We start from the raw sequence: 18351 nt of genomic DNA, 5'->3' as shown, positions 1-18351 counted from the left end.
CCCATTGTTTTCAATGGAGTCAGTGCCAGCACACACATATTACTTTGTTAGATTATTCCAGTGCAGGCGTTGGCAGGAGTAGCTCGAGTGGGTGCGCCAACTCTGGCCTAGTCACAGTAGTGGCTAATCTGGGATTGCAAAGGGATTCTTGCTGATAACAATTAGTAGGTAGTGTAAATTCTTCGTGATGCCAGTGCCTTTGAATGAATTGGTTTTGGTGGTAAAATGAAGAGACAAGTCTGTAACTGTATCAGTAAAACTAAAGGCACATAGTTTACTTAAGCTTTCCGGACTGAGTACAATATTCACATTTTTCTTGTAACACACAGTAAATTCTCCAGCAACTTCTTGAGCATATGGAATAGCATATATTTATTCCTTGACCCTCTCCTGAAAAATGAGGTGGGGCTGCCAGGCTAAGTTAAGTGGTTGCTGTACTAGGAGGTTATTTGAGGATAAATTGGGAGAACAGTGCTGGCTCTCCTGTGGACCTTCTGACTCCTGATTGGGCAGGGACAAGTTAAACTCACAGTTGTGATGGCTGATTTCCTTCCAGCTTACACAGGGTCTGCCCTGGCTCAGGTTCCTTCCAGAAGGGTTGAAAAAGACTCCGCTCCGGGCTACGCCAGGTCACGGCTCCTGCACTTCTCTAGTCCTTGCTGGCTCTTTTCCATCTCTGCTCCTCCCTGACTTCCCGCTTTCTCCATCCACTGACTTCCTCTCTCTGTCCACTGACTCACTCCTCCTCCCCCACACTAGCCCACTTTCCCGGGCTGCACTAGACTCCTCCTACTCCACCAATCCCCGGGACCCTCTCTCCTCTGTGTAACATGACCAGTCTCCTCCAATCACACAAATCCTCACAGATAGAGAGACTGACCAATAAGATAATTAGCTGCAAGCAGCTAATCAGAAGGCATGCTGATGCTAGGCAGAACACTTTTAACCCGATGTTCCAGAAAAAACAGGGTTTTCCCCCCGAAGAGTGCCTCTTATGTCCCCCTAAGGGCTCATAGCCAGGTCCCTGAGATCTATTAACCCTATGCGTACCCTGTAGGACCCCCCGGGTCACTACACCAGTCTGAGCCTGCCCATAGTGTAGTATAGTCTCAAATAATATTGTACATTGTAGTACAATATCGAATGATATAGAATACAATAGGATAGGATATTATATGGTATGGTATAGTCCAGAATAATATTGTATAGCTTAATATAATACAGTCTAGAATATTATACAGTATAATATATAATACTAAGATAATAGCATAATACAATAGTATGGTATTGTATGTTATATGCCCATGTTATATGCACAATCTGCTCCACACTCAGTATATATATATATATATATATATATATATATATATATATATATATATATATATATATGCCATTTTCTCAAATATTGGTACAGATACTTGTGTTAGTGAAACATTGCAGGAAAAAACCTTATAACCCATCTGGCTTTAAAACAAGAAGGTTAGGCAAAATGTCATTAGCTATTGGTTTTCAAAGGACACCAAATCTGTACAGGGGTCCTTTGCCAGGTATGTTAGAAAAGAAGAAAAACAGCGCTCCATAGTGTAGCGGGCGCGATACTCAATGAACAAAAGCCCAGCAGTTGGAATAGGGTTACCTGAAGTGGTTGGGCCGCAGCACAACTCACTGCAGAGCCTGTCAGATTAATGCAGCAGCTTCTCCAATGGAATGGATAACTTCATAATCAGAACAGCAAGGAAGCAGATATAGGGGGAACCAGGCGTGCTCAGACACAAGACCAAAAGTGAAGAAGTAAGGATTTATTGGCTATGCATTTCAACGCCGCAGCAGCATCTACATCTGGCCCTTCATACAAGAATTTAAAAACTTTGGGTAAAGGCACATGTGATATAGTATGGTCATGTGACAGATCACATGACCGCAACGAGGCATTTAAACTCTGAGGTATAAGGAAACATAGTGTAAACGAATAAAACAATAAAGGCTAAGGCCGGTCTTACACAAACGGATTTGAATTGCGGATTCTGTGATCGCCATCTGCATGTATAGCACACGGTAATATGCGGGCATTGAAATGTATTGACTTTCGCCTGGTTTGCTCACACTTGCGGGTAGGAATTTTGGCACAAGAGAATGTTGCCTGAGCGATAGAAGGGTGTTTCCAGGGGGTTGGGCTATTGATGCCATTTCCTGCTTGCATACACTGTACATCCACACTGAAAACTGTACTCATACGCGGCAATATGCAATTTGCTTCCGCAATCACTTGAAAGTCTTCCGCTGCGGATATCCACACGTGGAATCTGACCCATTAGTGTGAGCCCGGCCTAACAGTTAATTGACAAAAGCATAGAAGAAAGGGTTAAACTGCTATACATGCTAATAAACAGTCAAAGGAAATTATTCATGAGCAATGAATTAAGATGTGAATGGCAGTGTGATGAGAACAAACGGAGTCAATATGCAAAACATAATTAATTAACAGCATACGCTGAAATGATAAAATCATCTAGCAGAAAAATTGATACAACAGCGCCTATGTGAAGGTTTACAGACACCGCAGCCTATTAGAAGAAACTAGGCAGAAGGGATATGAACATGGTAATTAATGAATAAGTACATTGATAAATGGATAACCAACAGTGAAATATTAAATTAAGCACATGAAAAATGAATTAATTAAATTCAATAATTAGTCGATAACAGAAAAGAATTCAATGTAGAGAGTCATTCATGAGTGCAGCTTGTTCAAACAACCATTAACGAGAGGAATGATGATGACAAAAAACAAATGGGGCGGAATGTGTATTTAAATGGGAAACGAATAAACTATTAACAACCAATTAATAGCCAAAGATAGAAGAATGAGCAGGGGAAGAAGTAAAAACAAACAGATCGTAGAACCCAGGATGTTAGTGGAAAAACAAAAGATGGAAAGTACATAATGAATGTAATGTATCATAAATAAAGAACCCTAAACTATTGAAGATGATTAGGTCTGATGGAATAGTGGAAGATTAAAGAGAAGAAGGGCAAAACATCACTGTTGGCAATTCATTGCTAGATGGGTGGTTAAGAAGAGCTACAGGATATATAAAGGGACAAATAGTTGTAAAGAAATAGATAAAATTAAAATCAAATAATAATAAAAGTAATAAGGGAATGGATGTTGTGAACCCGCACAGGTTATAGGGTTTAGGTAAATAGACCTGTCGAATAGTGTGAACTCATCAAACACCCAGCAGATTAATAAACAAAAAAAAACAGACTAATACGATTTTGGGAGCAAAGAAATAGCAAAAGTAGAAAAATGAAAGGGTCAAAGAGATAAAAAGTATGATGACGATTAACATAAAAACGTATAATAAAAGACAGTACATGATACAAGAAAAAAATCAAGGTAAATACAATAATAACATAATTCTTGCAGAAGCAGGAGGATGGTGCTAGTCATGTAAAACAAGATAACCGTATATCAGCCGATCCGAGTATAAGCCGAGACAATAAGATTCACCACAAAAAACTGAGAAAACTTATTGACTCGAGTATAAGCCGAGCTACACTCGAGTATATACTAGGTAAAAAAAAACCTCCATGCTCACCTCCTAGCTGGCGTCTGTGTCTGTGCGACAAGCTGCTTGAATTCTCCCCGCTGTCATCCCCCGCCGTCCTCTCTGCTTGGCTTGTCAGTGCTGTGTAAGTAAGCGCTGTGATTGGATTGAGCGCCAACCAATCACAGCTGGCACTCGATCCAATCACAGTTCTAACTTACACAGCACTGACGGCAGGGGATTTGAAAGTCGAGCAGGGAGATGACAGCAGGGATAATTCTAAAGCAGCTTGATTGGCTGTGAATGATCCAGCGCCGGCTGTGATTGGCTGACGCTCGATCTAATCACAGCTCTTACATACACAGCACTGATGGCGGGGGATGACAGCGGAAAGAATTCAAGCAGCCTGCCGCACCGCCGCCGGAGACACAGACGCCGGCTGGGAGATGAGTATGGGTTTTTTTTTTAAGCCTTCCCTGACTCGAGTATAAGCCGAGGGGGCTTTTTTTTTAGCACAAAAAAATGTGCTAAAAAACTAGGCTGATACTCGAGTATATACAGTAATTATAAAAGAATAATAAATAATACATCAATGAGGAAGAGTGGGGATCCACAGAAATACAGATGGGTATGAAATATACCGGTATATCTAAGGGAAGAAAAAAATATTTTAAAAATTGCTAATAAAAAAAATTGAGAATTCATATATTAAAATAATAAATTTAAAAAAATGATATTCTATATGCAGGGATCTCATCTCACCATACAATAGCAACAACAATTACTGAAGTAAGTGAGATAAAGCAAATGATAGGACGATAAAAACTCAGGAATTAATGTACTCAATTTAAAAATCCAATAAGCTTCGCTTTGTCGCAAGCAAATCTATTAGGAGCACTGGGTAGATTCTGTTCAATAGGTGTCATCGACAAGTATCTAGGGTCAGAATTATGTGTTATTGAAAAGTGACATGAGACACTTTGTGAAGGGAAATGGTTTAAAATGTTGGATCTGAGCTTGTTGATTCCACTATGTAGGGACTATGTAGTCCGGCCTACATACTGAAGTCCACAAGATAAGGAAGGAAGGGATGGGAAAGGATTTGGAGGATACTGCAGAGGAAAAGGAAACCTGACGGTCAAAAAGACGATTTGAGACCAATCCAAATTCAAATCCGAAAGCTCATTGATTAGCTGGGTGGAATTTTTAAGGTAGGAGGGTAATGACATGACCCATTACTGCAAATGAACCTCAATAAAGTGATTTATATTAGAAGGTGATAGAACAAAGGCAAAAATAGAAAATCCCTTCTGAATTATTTAAAATACCCTTCTTAAAGGAAGAGACAATGATTGATTCATACAAAGATTTGAGAAGGGTTACATGGTAATTATTCATAAAGTGAGAGATCTAAAATAATATTAAACGCGTGCTGTAAATAATCAGACCTTGTGTTAACGACCCCCCTAGCCTTGTCGGCCAGACATTTATCTACATTGGATGAAAAAGACTTGGTAGCCGCTAGAGATGAGCGAGCATACTCGCTAAGGGCAATTACTCAAGCGAGCATTGTCCTTAGCGAGTACCTGCCCGCTCGGGGGAGCGGTGAGTTGCGGCAGTGAGCAGGGGGGAGCGGGGGGGGGGGGGGGGAGAGGGAGAGAGAGATCTCCCCTCCGTTCCTCCCCACTCTCCCCCGCCACTCCCCGCCTTTTTTTCTGAGCGGGCAGGTACTCGCTAAGGGCAATGCTCGATCGAGTAATTGCCCTTAGCGAGTATGCCCGCTCATCTCTAATGGAAAGGAATGGAGTTTATTTCGAACCAAGGAAAAGAAGGATTCAGTTCCGGGACTCCCTATGATAAATGGGGTTAAAGAGGAACTTGGGTTTTACTTCAACCCTAATGAATTTATCTGTAGCTGAGGGGTCAGTGATGAGAGGGGCTTTGTCTGTAGATGCAGTTACTTTGTACATGGAAAATGCTGTGCTGGTGTGATGATACAAATAAAAGAATTTTGGTTGAGGAATAATTGGAACAGGACAAAAGTAGAATACTATTGTATAGTACAATATAGTATATTACCTCTATCCTTGTCATACTGTATGTACAGTCTGCTCCTCCCTCAGTAGATATATTTTAATTTACATAAACCATTTGCTCAAATATAACATTTATTGGAACGGAGACTTGGGTAAGTGAAACATTGTAGGATACAGCCTCATAACCTGTCTGGGCTATTGATTTGCAAGGGACACCAAATCCGTACAGGGGTCCTTTGCCAGGTATGTGACACCCAGAATACTCTGAGCTCACCAAGCTCCTGAGTCAGCTGGCATATTGTGCGATATTGCATAGGAGCTCCATGAACAGCGGACTCTTTCGCTTGTTGATCCACTTGACCAGCACACTCAGCTTTTTCCAATCAAACTGTTTATTCCATCAGAGCATCACCATTGTCTGCGGCTTGGCTGCTAATGAAATACGTTGATAGGAAATTTACGCTGTTTGGAAGGGGCGTATTAGGCACACATGGATGGATAGACAATATATTGACAGTGCAAATTAGCAGCTCCACTAGGTACTTAGCTGGATTCTGGCTGAGCAGCACTAAGATTTGCTTTTTCTTTGTTTTCTATTATTTTAGATGGTCACATTAGGCCTGACGGAATAAAACCAAATGTAACTAGTAAAAAAAGTGATAATGTACAGTATTGTATACTAATTATGAACATTTGTAGCATATATATGTCTGCTAAAGGTGGCCCTACACTTTAGATAGTGATTAGTGACTTAACGAGCATGCATGTGTGCTCAGTGGGTGTAGAAGAAAAGGTTCCTGCCAGACATCTCTGGTGGTGGATTACTTGTTCTGAGAACAAGGTATTATACATTATTAAATCCAACCTGGCCGAATCTTTTTCTTATTTCTGCCATCAGCGGAAAGTTGGGACACCTCCATACGGGTGAATTCACACGAACGTATATCGGCTCGGTTTTCACGCCGAGCCGATATACGTCCTCCTCATCTGCAAGGGGGGGGAGGCTGGAAGAGCCCAGGAGCAGGAACTGAGCTCCCGCCCCCTCTCTGCCTCCTCTCCACCCCCTCTGCACTATTTGCAATGAGAGGAGGCTGGAAGGGGGTGGGGCTAAGTGCTGTGAATTAGCCCCGCCCCCGTCCCGCCTCTGCCCATTGCAAATAGTGCAGAGAGGTGGAGAGGAGGCAGAGAGGGGGCGGGAGCTCAGTTCCTGCTCCTGGGCTCTTCCAGCCTCCCCCCCTGCACATGAGGACAACGTATATCGGCTCGGCATGAAAACCAAGCCGATATAAGTTCGTGTGAATGCACCCTAAATGTTAGATAGTTGGCCATTGTTAATCTAATGTGAATGGGGACCTTAAGCTCCTGTAGTCACTATAAGGTTAATTGCACAGTGAGTACAGTGCCATGTGCTCTCAGTGTTATTTAACTGACAGCACTTGGCCCCATTGTAGCCTATGAGGCTATATACATGGCTTTTTTTTTACATGCACCAATGGCATGTCCTATTTATGTCCTTTTCACTGATGAGAAATAGGACATGCCAGTTCATGTGAATGTGCTGTCACCATGTATATTTGGCATGCAAAAGGGGGAATAATGCCTCTACAGCGCCATCTATTGGAAGGCAGTATTCCTGCAAGTCAATTTCAAACCTTTTCACGGGCCTTATACCAATGATTGAGAATATAAGCCAGAGCCAGAGTCTTCTCCACAAGGAAAAAACAACCATGCATAGAAAGAATGTTTCAGGTGGTTTGGTCTTCACCAGTATGCAGTAGGTTGCTGGCTGGTTAGGTTAGAGGCCTATGATGTAGGTCAGGAGGGGTATAGTTTCTCCTTAAAGAGAGTGCCTAGAAGGTGGGAGGAGACTTAGAAAACCATCCTTGCTTCTTTGGAAAATTTTAATATGCAAAAGGGAGATGGAGCTATGCCTCTACAGCGAAACCTAAGGAGAATCTATACCCTTATAGACCCACATCACAGGCCTTGCACCCAGCAAAGCCAGAAACGTATTGCACACTGATGAGGGGCAAAAGTTCTGAAACGGTCTGTCTGTGCATCTTTTCTTTGTAGAGAAGACTCTGGATTTGGCTCATATTCCCAGTCATTATTACAAGGTCTGTTTTGAAGGTTAGACATTGACTTGAAGGAATGTTGCCTTCTAATAGGTGACGATGTAGAGGTATTGATCCATCTCCCTTTTGCATATTCACATTTCCCAAAGGAGCATGGACAGCCTTATAACACTCCTCACACCTTCTAGGGGCTCTCCCTAAGGAGAAACTATACCCTTCCTGACCTACATTATAGGCGTCTAACCCAGCCAACCACTTACTAATGAGGGGCAAAACACCTGAAATATTCTGTCTCTGAATGGTTTTCATTTCCTTACGGAGAATATTCTGGCTTCGGCTTATATTCCCAGTCATTATTACAAGGCATAAGGAAAAATTATACCCTTCCTGCATATTGGATGGTCCACAGACTGGTGTCCATGTGCTCTATTGAAATATACACAGATTACAGCAGAAAAAATATGAGGAACGATCAGTTGTGGACTGACCATTAGGCTAGTGCCCCAGAGCGTCATTTAGAGGGCTCTTTAAAGTTTAAGGGAAATGGAAGGAAAATGCATTTTGTTAAATTAAATCTCCTGGAGTGTAATTCGTGGGGCCAGATCACTTTTAGCCACTCCTGATTATAACTAAGCAACAGGGCACATGGCACAGATTTATAAAGCATGTGGCATATAAATGATGGCAAAGGTAGAGTTTACCCTAACTTCTATAATAAACCATCAGAATTTAGCTTTCACTTTCTGCCATTATACAATGGTGCCATCTGTTGGCCTGAACCAGTACTACGGTATGTGACATGCTGGAGAGACCCCTGACAACAGAGCAGCCAGTAATCTACAGTAAGAATACCCTGCCGGATGTCTTCCGATATTGGAGCTGTGCAGCCTTCAATCAGAATGTCTTTAGACGTCAGACAGTGGATTGGAAAGGGTTGAACTTGAATAAAGAAGAAAAAAATCACATAGCTAAAAATTAGTGCAAGGCAAGTAAAGTATTTGTAAAGTTACTCAACAGTTTAATTATAGAATACAGGGTTGGGACAGGTGTTGCGTGACCAAAATTCACTGTGTTGCTCTGTGATCTCAAACTGTCACTAAATAGAGTAGCGGCACAGCTAATAAGTTCCCACGGCCTGCATATCATGAATAATCCACTGAGGTTGGATTCTTTGCGATCTATGGGTTGTAGTTGCTGAATTTGTGAGTCACACTTCAGCCTCATTGACCTCAGTGACCTCAATGACAGTGTAAGATCATAGGGCTACAGAGGGATTTGGTCCCGCAACCCCCTGTAATGGCCAAAGTTGCCATCTAGCCATTGACTAAAAGTAAAGATGTCCCTAAAATTTGACTTGACATCAAATTTTCATGGGGAAGTTATAATTTTCTCCTTGTGAGCAGCATACAAAAAGGTAGGAGGCCTATATTAGAGGCCTATCACCAGTTTTAGGTCATGTTCATATCATGTTTATGTCCCGATCTATACCTCTGACTGAAGGCTACAAAGTATTCCACTGTATAGCCATACAGTGGGATACATTGCCATATAGCCCCCTCCATGTACACTTTGCCCCCATCCAAAAAAAAATACCTGGAGGAGTGACTTCCTTCTACACTTTCCTGGGCAAGCTCCAAAGATGTAACTTTTTATACATTGCTAGTTAAGTAATCGGAGCAGGTAATATAACAGATTCTGAAGAAAATTATGATATCAGGGCAGGGGGCTTTCTGTTAGTTTTGAGGTCTGATCGGAACTACAATCTTTAAATCCTCATCTCCAGAGACAAACAGTGAGACCATGGGAGATGTCTGCTCATTACACATCATTTTGTCTCTCTGTAGGCTTCCCCATTAGCAGATCAGCCCCCCAGCCAAAAGCCCCAGGGGGTGATCAAGAGAGCTGGTGGGGGAGGTAAGGAAGGAAATTTCTACCGAAAGGCATGAAAAAGAGAACTAGTGTGTAGAGGAGGGTGAATAAACCTATTGCCTGGGTCAGGCAGGGGCTGACTCATACATCACCTGCCTGCTGCCAGGGCACCCCCATTGACTCTCTGTAAGCAGTAACTCCGGTAACATAGCCATATATGGACAGCAACATCACTGGAGCTCCTTGATGTATCCATTTATTGGATGTCAATGATGGATGCACCTATAGACTATTTTGACCTCTGTTAAACAGAAATATTTATTACAGTACTGCAGGATAGAATAGCAAAGTCTACTTTAGTATTCCATCCCTTTTTTGCAATATACTGACATATACTAGCCACTAGGACATTCTATGACATTGTTTTGATGACAGTTATTAGGAAATTATATAGTACTTGTATATACAAGACCGGGGTGAGCCCACTTATGCCATGACCCCAATTTTTGGATTCATAGAAATTATGATAAAAAAATGTAATTGCCCTGATGTGGTGGAGTTTGCTATCAAAATAACTCTGCCCTCATGTGTATGCATTATGTACCAGTACGCACCATGCCTCACACCCACTCATTACCATATCTGCAACACACTTCATACCTCACATCATCTGCATCCACACAAGTGGTGTGAAGCTGCATCTGTCAATCACACACAAGTCTACACTGTAAAATGTACATTTTTAATCAATCATCTGCTAGGCTTCCATGATGACAGTTTCATGAAGTGTCACAATTCTTATTTAACAAATTCCAAACTTAAGTCTTGTGAAATCCTGGTACGTCCTCGAATATATAATAGTAAAGACCATGGAGCTGTGCAAACCGAGAGAATGGCACAACGAAGGGATCTTCACATTGGTTTGCCATGTTTGTTTTATGTATTCGAAATAGCTGACACCTTTGCATCATTATTCCTAATTTCACTGAATAATTTTCCTTAGGGGTTGTCAGCTCAATGGATTACCAAATTCCTCCACTTAGATGGATGGTCGCACATCAGTAACCCACTTCCAGGCCATATGTTTGGTAAAACTTAAAAAAATCTGTCCTTTTTTGGCATATTAATATACAGCATTATACACTCTTCACACTGTTATATGTCATATATATGTGCAAGACCCTGGCCACTGCATAACATGTACTTTACTTTGTCTCTATCACAGACCTAGTGCCTTAAACACAAAGCCAAGTCCATGACTATTGTACCTATCCAGGGTCTCAGCCAGCACAAGCTCACAAGTCCTCTCTCTATCATGGACCTTTCATGGGATTCCTCCCAGAGACCACTCAGGGACCCATCCCAGGCAGTCTAGCCACAGAGTTCAGTAGGTCTGGAGGTTTTATTTCCTCCAGACACACCTACACAGGTGTTCTTTATTAATTTCTGGCCTGCTCTACAACCCTCTGCAGGCCATCTCCCATACTACACTGCCACGTATATCTTTTCACAGGACCTAACTTCCCCCTGGCTTAAAGCTCCAAGCTTGGGGGATTTTTATATGTTAGCGTTTCGTTATCACGCTAACTTTCTTCATGTTCTGTAAACCTGAGAGCCTTTTCACTTTCTTGTACATTCTCAACTAGTTTCAGAATATTTTCTTCCATGTTTACATAATTTACAGTAAGAACAGCGTCAATATGTTACTCACTTACAGTAGCATTGGCTTTTCCATTATCTTGCCCCTCAATTGCAACAGTAACTTTTTCAACTTCCACATTGGAGACTTCCAATTGCACATCACCCAAGTTACAGGAGTTATCAGTTCAGCATGCACCTCAGTAGCAGCATGTTTACTGACCTGAGTCTGTGTGTCATCCAACACAGAAACACATTCATTTGTTTGATTTATTTATCTAGGATAGGAATACGCTCTGTTGATTGGACCTCATTTGATTCTTGCACCCTTTCTTCAGCCTTCACTTCAGCTAACACACTGGAACCAACTTCCACTTGTACCTCATCTGACACAGGAACTATTTTTCATTCACATGTGTTATCTGCTAATTCTCTTCTTGCACTTTCTGTAATTCCAGTTTAGGAACACTGCAAGTCTTAATTTGCTTCTCCAGCAGAGTTTTCAGCTCTTCATCTTCTACATTCTGACACTGTCCATCTCCTTCGCTCCTTTTCCGCTTTAAGGCTTCCAGTTCTGCAGACAAGCTCTTCTCTTTTGTGTCGCTTTCAATTAAGATATCTTCCCTTTCTTGCAGTAGTTCAATATACTTTTCCTCCAGCTCTCTCATTTTGGCTAACGACTCCTTTTCCTTTTGGCTGAACTTGTCTCTTTGGCCTATTACTTCCAGCTCTTTCTGCTTCAGAGTGGCAGCCAGTTTCTTCTCACCTTCATTAAACTAACTTCTCATGTCATCTCGGGATGCCTTAGTGTCTTCCAACTCTCTTTGGCAACTTTTTAGCTTCTCCTGCACCTTATGCAGTTTCTGGATAGCTTCTTCACTACCATGGTTTGCAGAGGCCAAGACTTTTTCACTTTTCCTAAATTGTTCACATAACCCCAAGGGTACCTTCTAAACACAACTTAGCATACGTTGTTGCTTGTAACTCATCATTAAGATCCTCTAACAGTGTCTTAATTGATTTCTTCTATTGGCTGTTGAAACTCACTCTTGGACTATTCCACTTCCAGAACTCTTTTTTCCACATCCTTCTTGATGCTAACCAAGTCATGCCTTAACGTACACAATTGCTTCTTGAGTTTTTCTAACTCAGCCTTTATTCTGAGGTCCTCCTCTTGGGTGCGTGGCAGGGAGAGTGCCTTGGTTTCTTTTTCACAACCTACTGCCTTAGCACAGTCACATTCTTCTACATATTTAGCATATTTAGAAATGTTTTTCTCCCCAGCAAGCAACTGTTCAAACTTCTTCTGTTTTTTTCTCTTTTTCTCTTCAACAGAGTCCAAGGATGCAGTATACTCTTCTATTTTCTTTTCTTTTCTTCACGTACTTCTCCCAAATACCTCTTTTGTTTTTCTGCCCTGCTGCGAGCAGCTCTCACCGACTCCAGATCTTCCCATAGTCCATCTGTCTGTGACTTAAGCTCACAAACTCTCTTTCGAACACTATTCCTTTGTACAGACACTTGCTCTACTTTTGCAAGGGCAGCATGTAACTCTTCAACATCTTACTTGCACTGAGCAGTTTGCTCTTCCCATAATAATCTGTGATCAGCTTCAACTTTGTTTAATGTTCTGAGGTGTTCATCCTTCTTTAAGATGACCTCAACTTCTACCCTCAACCGGGTGTCATCATTGAAGGCAGCCAATGTATCATTCAGCATCCTTCCTGTTTCTTCTTCTGCTAGTAGCCCTTGTCGCAAACGGGCAGCTTCTTTTTCCAACTGCTCCCGATATTTTTCATTTGCAACTTGACATGCTTTTTCTGTTATTGCTTTGGCTTTCAAAAACATATCCATGTTAGCCTACATCTGTATAAGTTCCTCTTGAACTCTGCGCAACTGTTCTTTTCCCTGTTGGACATTATGGTCTTCACTGACTACATCTTCTGTTTTTAGAGAAGCAGTCTTCTTTTTCTCTTTCTTTTAACTTTTCTTACCCGTAGGCACAGTGGACATTTGGTTGCTACTAGCAACCATATTAGTTTCACAGGAAACTACACTGACAACATCTTTCTCTGGTTTGGCTTCACCTTCGTAACTACATGCAATCATTTTGTTATTTTTACTCCCTACCACTAGGGGCATATCTGTGCTAATTCCCCCATGGGGTGTGGCTGAACATTCTGTACCAGCCTGTTCACACTCTGCATTCACCTGTGCAGCCTGTTGAATACTTTCACAAATTATAGGTATTTTGTACACAGAACAGGACATTCCATTAACCTTATCACATAATGATTCTGTTTCCTTTTTATCAGAACACCCCCATATATGTTTTTTCTTGAATGCTAATGCACATTGGGCAGATTCCACTGCACCATTTAGCAAAGCTAACATGCTAAGCACGTCAATTGATTCTGCAATGCTGGTGACGTTTGTTGCCCATGGCAATTGCACTATGTTCCACTTGCCCTGTTGAATACTTTCACAAATTATAGGTATTTTGTACACAGAACAGGACATTCCATTAACCTTATCACATAATGATTCTGTTTCCTTTTTATCAGAACACCCCCATATATGTTTTTTCTTGAATGCTAATGCACATTGGGCAGATTCCACTGCACCATTTTGCAAAGCTGACATGCTAAGCACGTCAATTGATTCTGCAATGCTGGTGACGTTTGTTGCCCATGGCAATTGCACTATGTTCCACTTGCCCTCCAAAGGAATAACAACTAGCATCTTGGCAACAGTCCTCTTTTGTCGCAAATGCATTATTGTAAGAAATTCTTCATGGCAATTTCCATAGCAAACAGTTTCTGGAATTTGCGCTTTCATCCCTTTAAATCTCAGGAATGGTAGCAGCAGACTTTTCACATGCAGCAGTCAATTTTAAGCCTTCCTAGCTGTTTACTGCAACACATCACTTTCATTTGTGGAAACCAGCACTTTCCAGTAACCACAGGATATCCAACTTCACAGGACACCAAAGTAGGGTTGTACGCCATTTTTTTGCCTTCATCCTCCACTATATGTGGCAACTTGGGGGATTGTTAGCTCAATGGATCGTCATCTTTCCTCCAACTAGATGGATGGTCGCACATCAGTTACCCACATCCAGGCCAGAAGTTTGGTAAAGCATAACAAATCCGTCTTTTATTTTGACACATTAATAGACATCATACAGCATCATACAATCTTCACACTGTTGTCATACTTCACAATGCACATGTACATATATATATGCAAGACCCTCGCCATCTGGCCACTACATAATACATATTTCACACTGTCTATCATTGGCCTTAAATACAAAGCAAAGTCCATTATTATTGTACCCATTCAGGGTGTCAACCTAGGGGCTGTCTACCTCTATCAGCACAAGCTCATTCTTACAGGTCCTCTCTCAGGAACCCTTCAGGGGACTCCTCCTAGGTACCTCTCAGGGACCCGTTCCAGGAAGACTAGCCACAGGTTTGTCTCCTCCAGACAAATCCACACAGGTGTTCTTTCTTTATTATCTGCCTTCTCTCCTGCCCTCTGAAGGCCATTTTCCATACTATACTGCCACAATATAATATATATATATATATATATATATATATATATATATATAAAGCAGTCTCTGTCATGGGACAGGTTTTCTACTACTTGTATATATTTTAGGATTTATAAAGATGGTCTGCTATTCATTTCCAGAAATAACAATACTCTTCCTTTTGACCCATTTCTGATATTGTCCTGTGAAATTAACTTATCATGTATCCACAGGAACCTCCAGGACATGCACTGAATAGATAAATGTGCGTTCTATGTGTCCTGGAATGAATGGAGTGATGGTCAAGCATTCCCACTACCAATTTATTAATTTCTAATGGGATTGTTGGAGATAGCCGAATACAAGCGGTTATCCCCAGCAGTACTATAGAAATTAATGAAATGGTAGTGTGTAAGTGTGATCCTTACTCCATTCATTTGGGGACACTCAAAGCCCACCGTTCTCGTGATCAGATGTTTAGCACCTATGCTGTGAGTAGGTGTTAAGTTAATTTCATAGGACAAACCTTTTTAGTGAAGAGAGCTGAATTGCAATAACAGACATAGTACATGAACAGGATAAGCGCTGTATCTGGAAATTTAAAAAAAGAAAAAACAACTTGCTACATTAATGCTACATTACTCTTTAGATATACTGTGGATGTTGCAGGTACCTAGTAAGGGAGCTGAGAAAAGTAATTTATCCAACATATTCCAATTTCCATATTTTCAAAGGCCAGCTTATCTAGATAAAGGCAAGAGAAACCCTTGATAGTGTAGTCATGTTTGTCTTTAGAATGTCCCTACCGACAACTAATTGAAATGTTAGCTTTATTTCTAAATGTATTAATTGATTCTATTATTCTACGTCTCTAGTAGTTAAGAATCCAGTCTTTTGCCAAGGAACCTTGAAAATTGAGCACTATTTTCCCTTAACCTGATCGTATTGTGGTCTGATGCTTGTCAAGCAAAGTGTGAAGTAGAAAGAGACCTGATAGTAACTTATATGTCCACACATTCAACCCCCAGTAATGTATAAAAGGGTGCCGCTACTAGATTTCAAGCAAAGATGAATATGCATATCATATCTACTTATGAGTGAAAGAATTTGTAGGTTTTGGTGACATTGATTTCTCTGGACATTGGGTGTCTCTGCTGCTGAATTCCTGCCGGTGTGATTAAGATTACATGTCTGATTGATTTGCCATAGAAGTCTTTTATCAGAAAAGCCCTCTAAGCATCTCCAATGTACTGAATGTTCAGTGGAAGTAGTACCCTTAATATACCTTAATGGCTGAATTGATTATGTGATTCAGCTTATTATTTATGCTTGGTAAATTTTTTGGATTCTTTACTGTTCTCCTCTTGTTTTATCAATATACTTTCCCTAATTTTTGTTTTTTCCCCCAGATCTTAGAGGAGAACATGAAACTGGAGTGTAAGTGTCATGGAGTATCAGGATCTTGTACGACAAAAACATGCTGGACTACGCTACCAAAGTTCCGTGAAGTAGGATTTCTCTTGAAGGACAAATACAGTGAAGCTGTTCAAGTTGAGCCAGTACGAGCCAGCAGAAATAAGCGACCAATGTTCCTAAAAATCAAGAAGCCACTCTCATATCGCAAACCAATGGACACAGACTTGGTGTATATAGAAAAATCTCCAAATTATTGCGATGAAGACCCAATAACAGGCAGTATGGGTACACAGGGTCGAATGTGCAACAAGACAGCCCAACACATGAGTGGCTGTGACTTGATGTGTTGTGGGAGAGGGTACAATACCCACCAATACTCCAGAGTATGGCAGTGTAACTGTAAATTCCATTGGTGCTGCTATGTGAAATGTAACACATGCAGTGAAAGAACAGAAGTGTTCACTTGTAAATAATAGTGTTACCCGGATGAGGACATGTTTTAGCCCTGTGAACTAATTTCGTACATTTGCACAAAATCTCAAGTCACATACTAGAGTCCCATCGCCTTGTCGGAAGCGAAGTGAATGGACCATTGTAGTCTTTTGTTTGAGTATTTCTGAGACCGCTCATTCAATGACAGCCTAATATGTCTAAATTCTTCATTGTAGGTTTGTGCAGACTGTCTACAGCTATGATGCGGACAAGAGAGACAAGGTCTTTTTTTTGAGGAGCTCTCTGTATCTAGGAGGTCTTCTCCTTAACACATTCAAAGATCCATTCCATCAAGGAACACACTACCGATTGAGAAATGTTGCATAAGTAGTCGGAGCCTGTACACTGTTTCTTTTTCTTTACTTTTATGGATATTCATGAATCTACTGAAGAATCAGGCCATTGGTGATTCACACCTAAAAATAAGCAATTGTGGATTGTAAACTACATGACTGGAACCAGAGGGATATTATAAAAAACAGCCGCCATGTTAACAAAGTTAAATGGATAGTTAACAACATACTTGTGTGACTTCCCGCTTAGAGTGTGGATTATACAGATTAAGGTTTTTTTATGCTCCTACTTTTTTCGCCATCTTATAAAAACATTTTTTTAGATATTTTTTGCTCCATAATTGATTTTTTTTGTTAATAAGGCACTGTTATATACATATAAATATATTTTAATTTTTTTTGTTGGCACAGGGATTTTAAATATTAGTGATGATATTTAACAATATATTTTAGGGTAAACTAATATTAATTTATTTAACATTAAGAAACCTACTGCCATTAGACCTGTCATATCAAACAAAATTATTATTTTTTTTTGTTTTAACTTTTCAGAAAATGAGATCTCTGTATCATAAAAACTGGAGGTGTATATAATATGTATTACTCAGATCCCATTTATAGCTGTGTACAAGGGATTATCTTGTTTGCTTTCCTGTTTTATGGCGAAAGCAGACACCTTTTCTTAAATACTTTAATGCTGTTTGCTGCTAGCTGTCTGGAATAATCACTATCAATATTTAATTGTCTGATTATGTTATTATTTCTGATTTTTTGTTTTCTAAATTAATAAATTTGGATTTAATTTGTTGGAATGTTCCAGACAAATTTTAAATCTTATGGAAAATGGACCATACGGAAAAGAGTATATTTTGTAAGAGACTATTTTTATATGAATATTTTATTTATATTATACCTGCCTGTATCATTCTATAATCTTCAGTTTTTCATCAGAAAACACTCAATATCTTACTATTTTTGCAAGTACATACAGTACAAGTGTAGTCTGGTAACTTCCAGCTGACTTTGATAAGTATGATTTCTATTTTTTTCAGTCTGGTATCAATGATAAGGAAAATTCTGTGTCATTTTTTTCTACTTTATTTAGGAAATTAACAATTAATAGACATTGTGTGCTTTTCGACAAGCAGTTTGCAGAATACACCTAAGGGATAGAGGTCATGTAGCCTACAATTTGTCACATGGCTTAAATTTGTGATTAGTATTAAATATTTGCTCGCTTATCCCATTCGGAAGAGGAAAAAGAAAAAATTCAGATTTTGCTTCCCACATGCATCAGTCATTAAACTCTTTGGTTATTATAAGCAAATGTGCTGTGTATGCTGCCTATTAAATCTCTATATTGTGTTACTGTCAAATTTGATTTTATCAGTGACAGCCTGTAGACTATGACTGTACAAACTAGCTTCACATACACAGCCT

At 40.2% G+C, this 18351-nt stretch overlaps 1 protein-coding gene across 2 annotated transcripts in view; it reads left to right on the top strand.

Annotated features, from left to right (window-relative positions):
- The window catches only part of LOC136621200 (protein Wnt-7a), a 113863-nt gene that overhangs the window by 95155 nt on the left and 357 nt on the right, over positions 1 to 18351 (top strand). For both annotated transcript variants that reach the window (XM_066596495.1, XM_066596494.1), the window contains one exon: positions 16120 to 18351. This exon is cut by the window's right edge and continues 357 nt beyond it. In XM_066596495.1, the coding sequence (XP_066452592.1) occupies positions 16120 to 16599 (480 nt within the window). In that variant the 3' untranslated portion in view covers positions 16600 to 18351. The remainder of the gene's footprint in view (positions 1 to 16119) is intronic.

Source organism: Eleutherodactylus coqui, chromosome 3, assembly GCF_035609145.1.
Source record: "Eleutherodactylus coqui strain aEleCoq1 chromosome 3, aEleCoq1.hap1, whole genome shotgun sequence".
Classification (NCBI taxonomy): Eukaryota; Metazoa; Chordata; class Amphibia; order Anura; family Eleutherodactylidae; genus Eleutherodactylus; species Eleutherodactylus coqui.
Note: the sequence above shows the minus strand (reverse complement) of the source record. Positions and strands in the feature narration are given on the sequence as shown.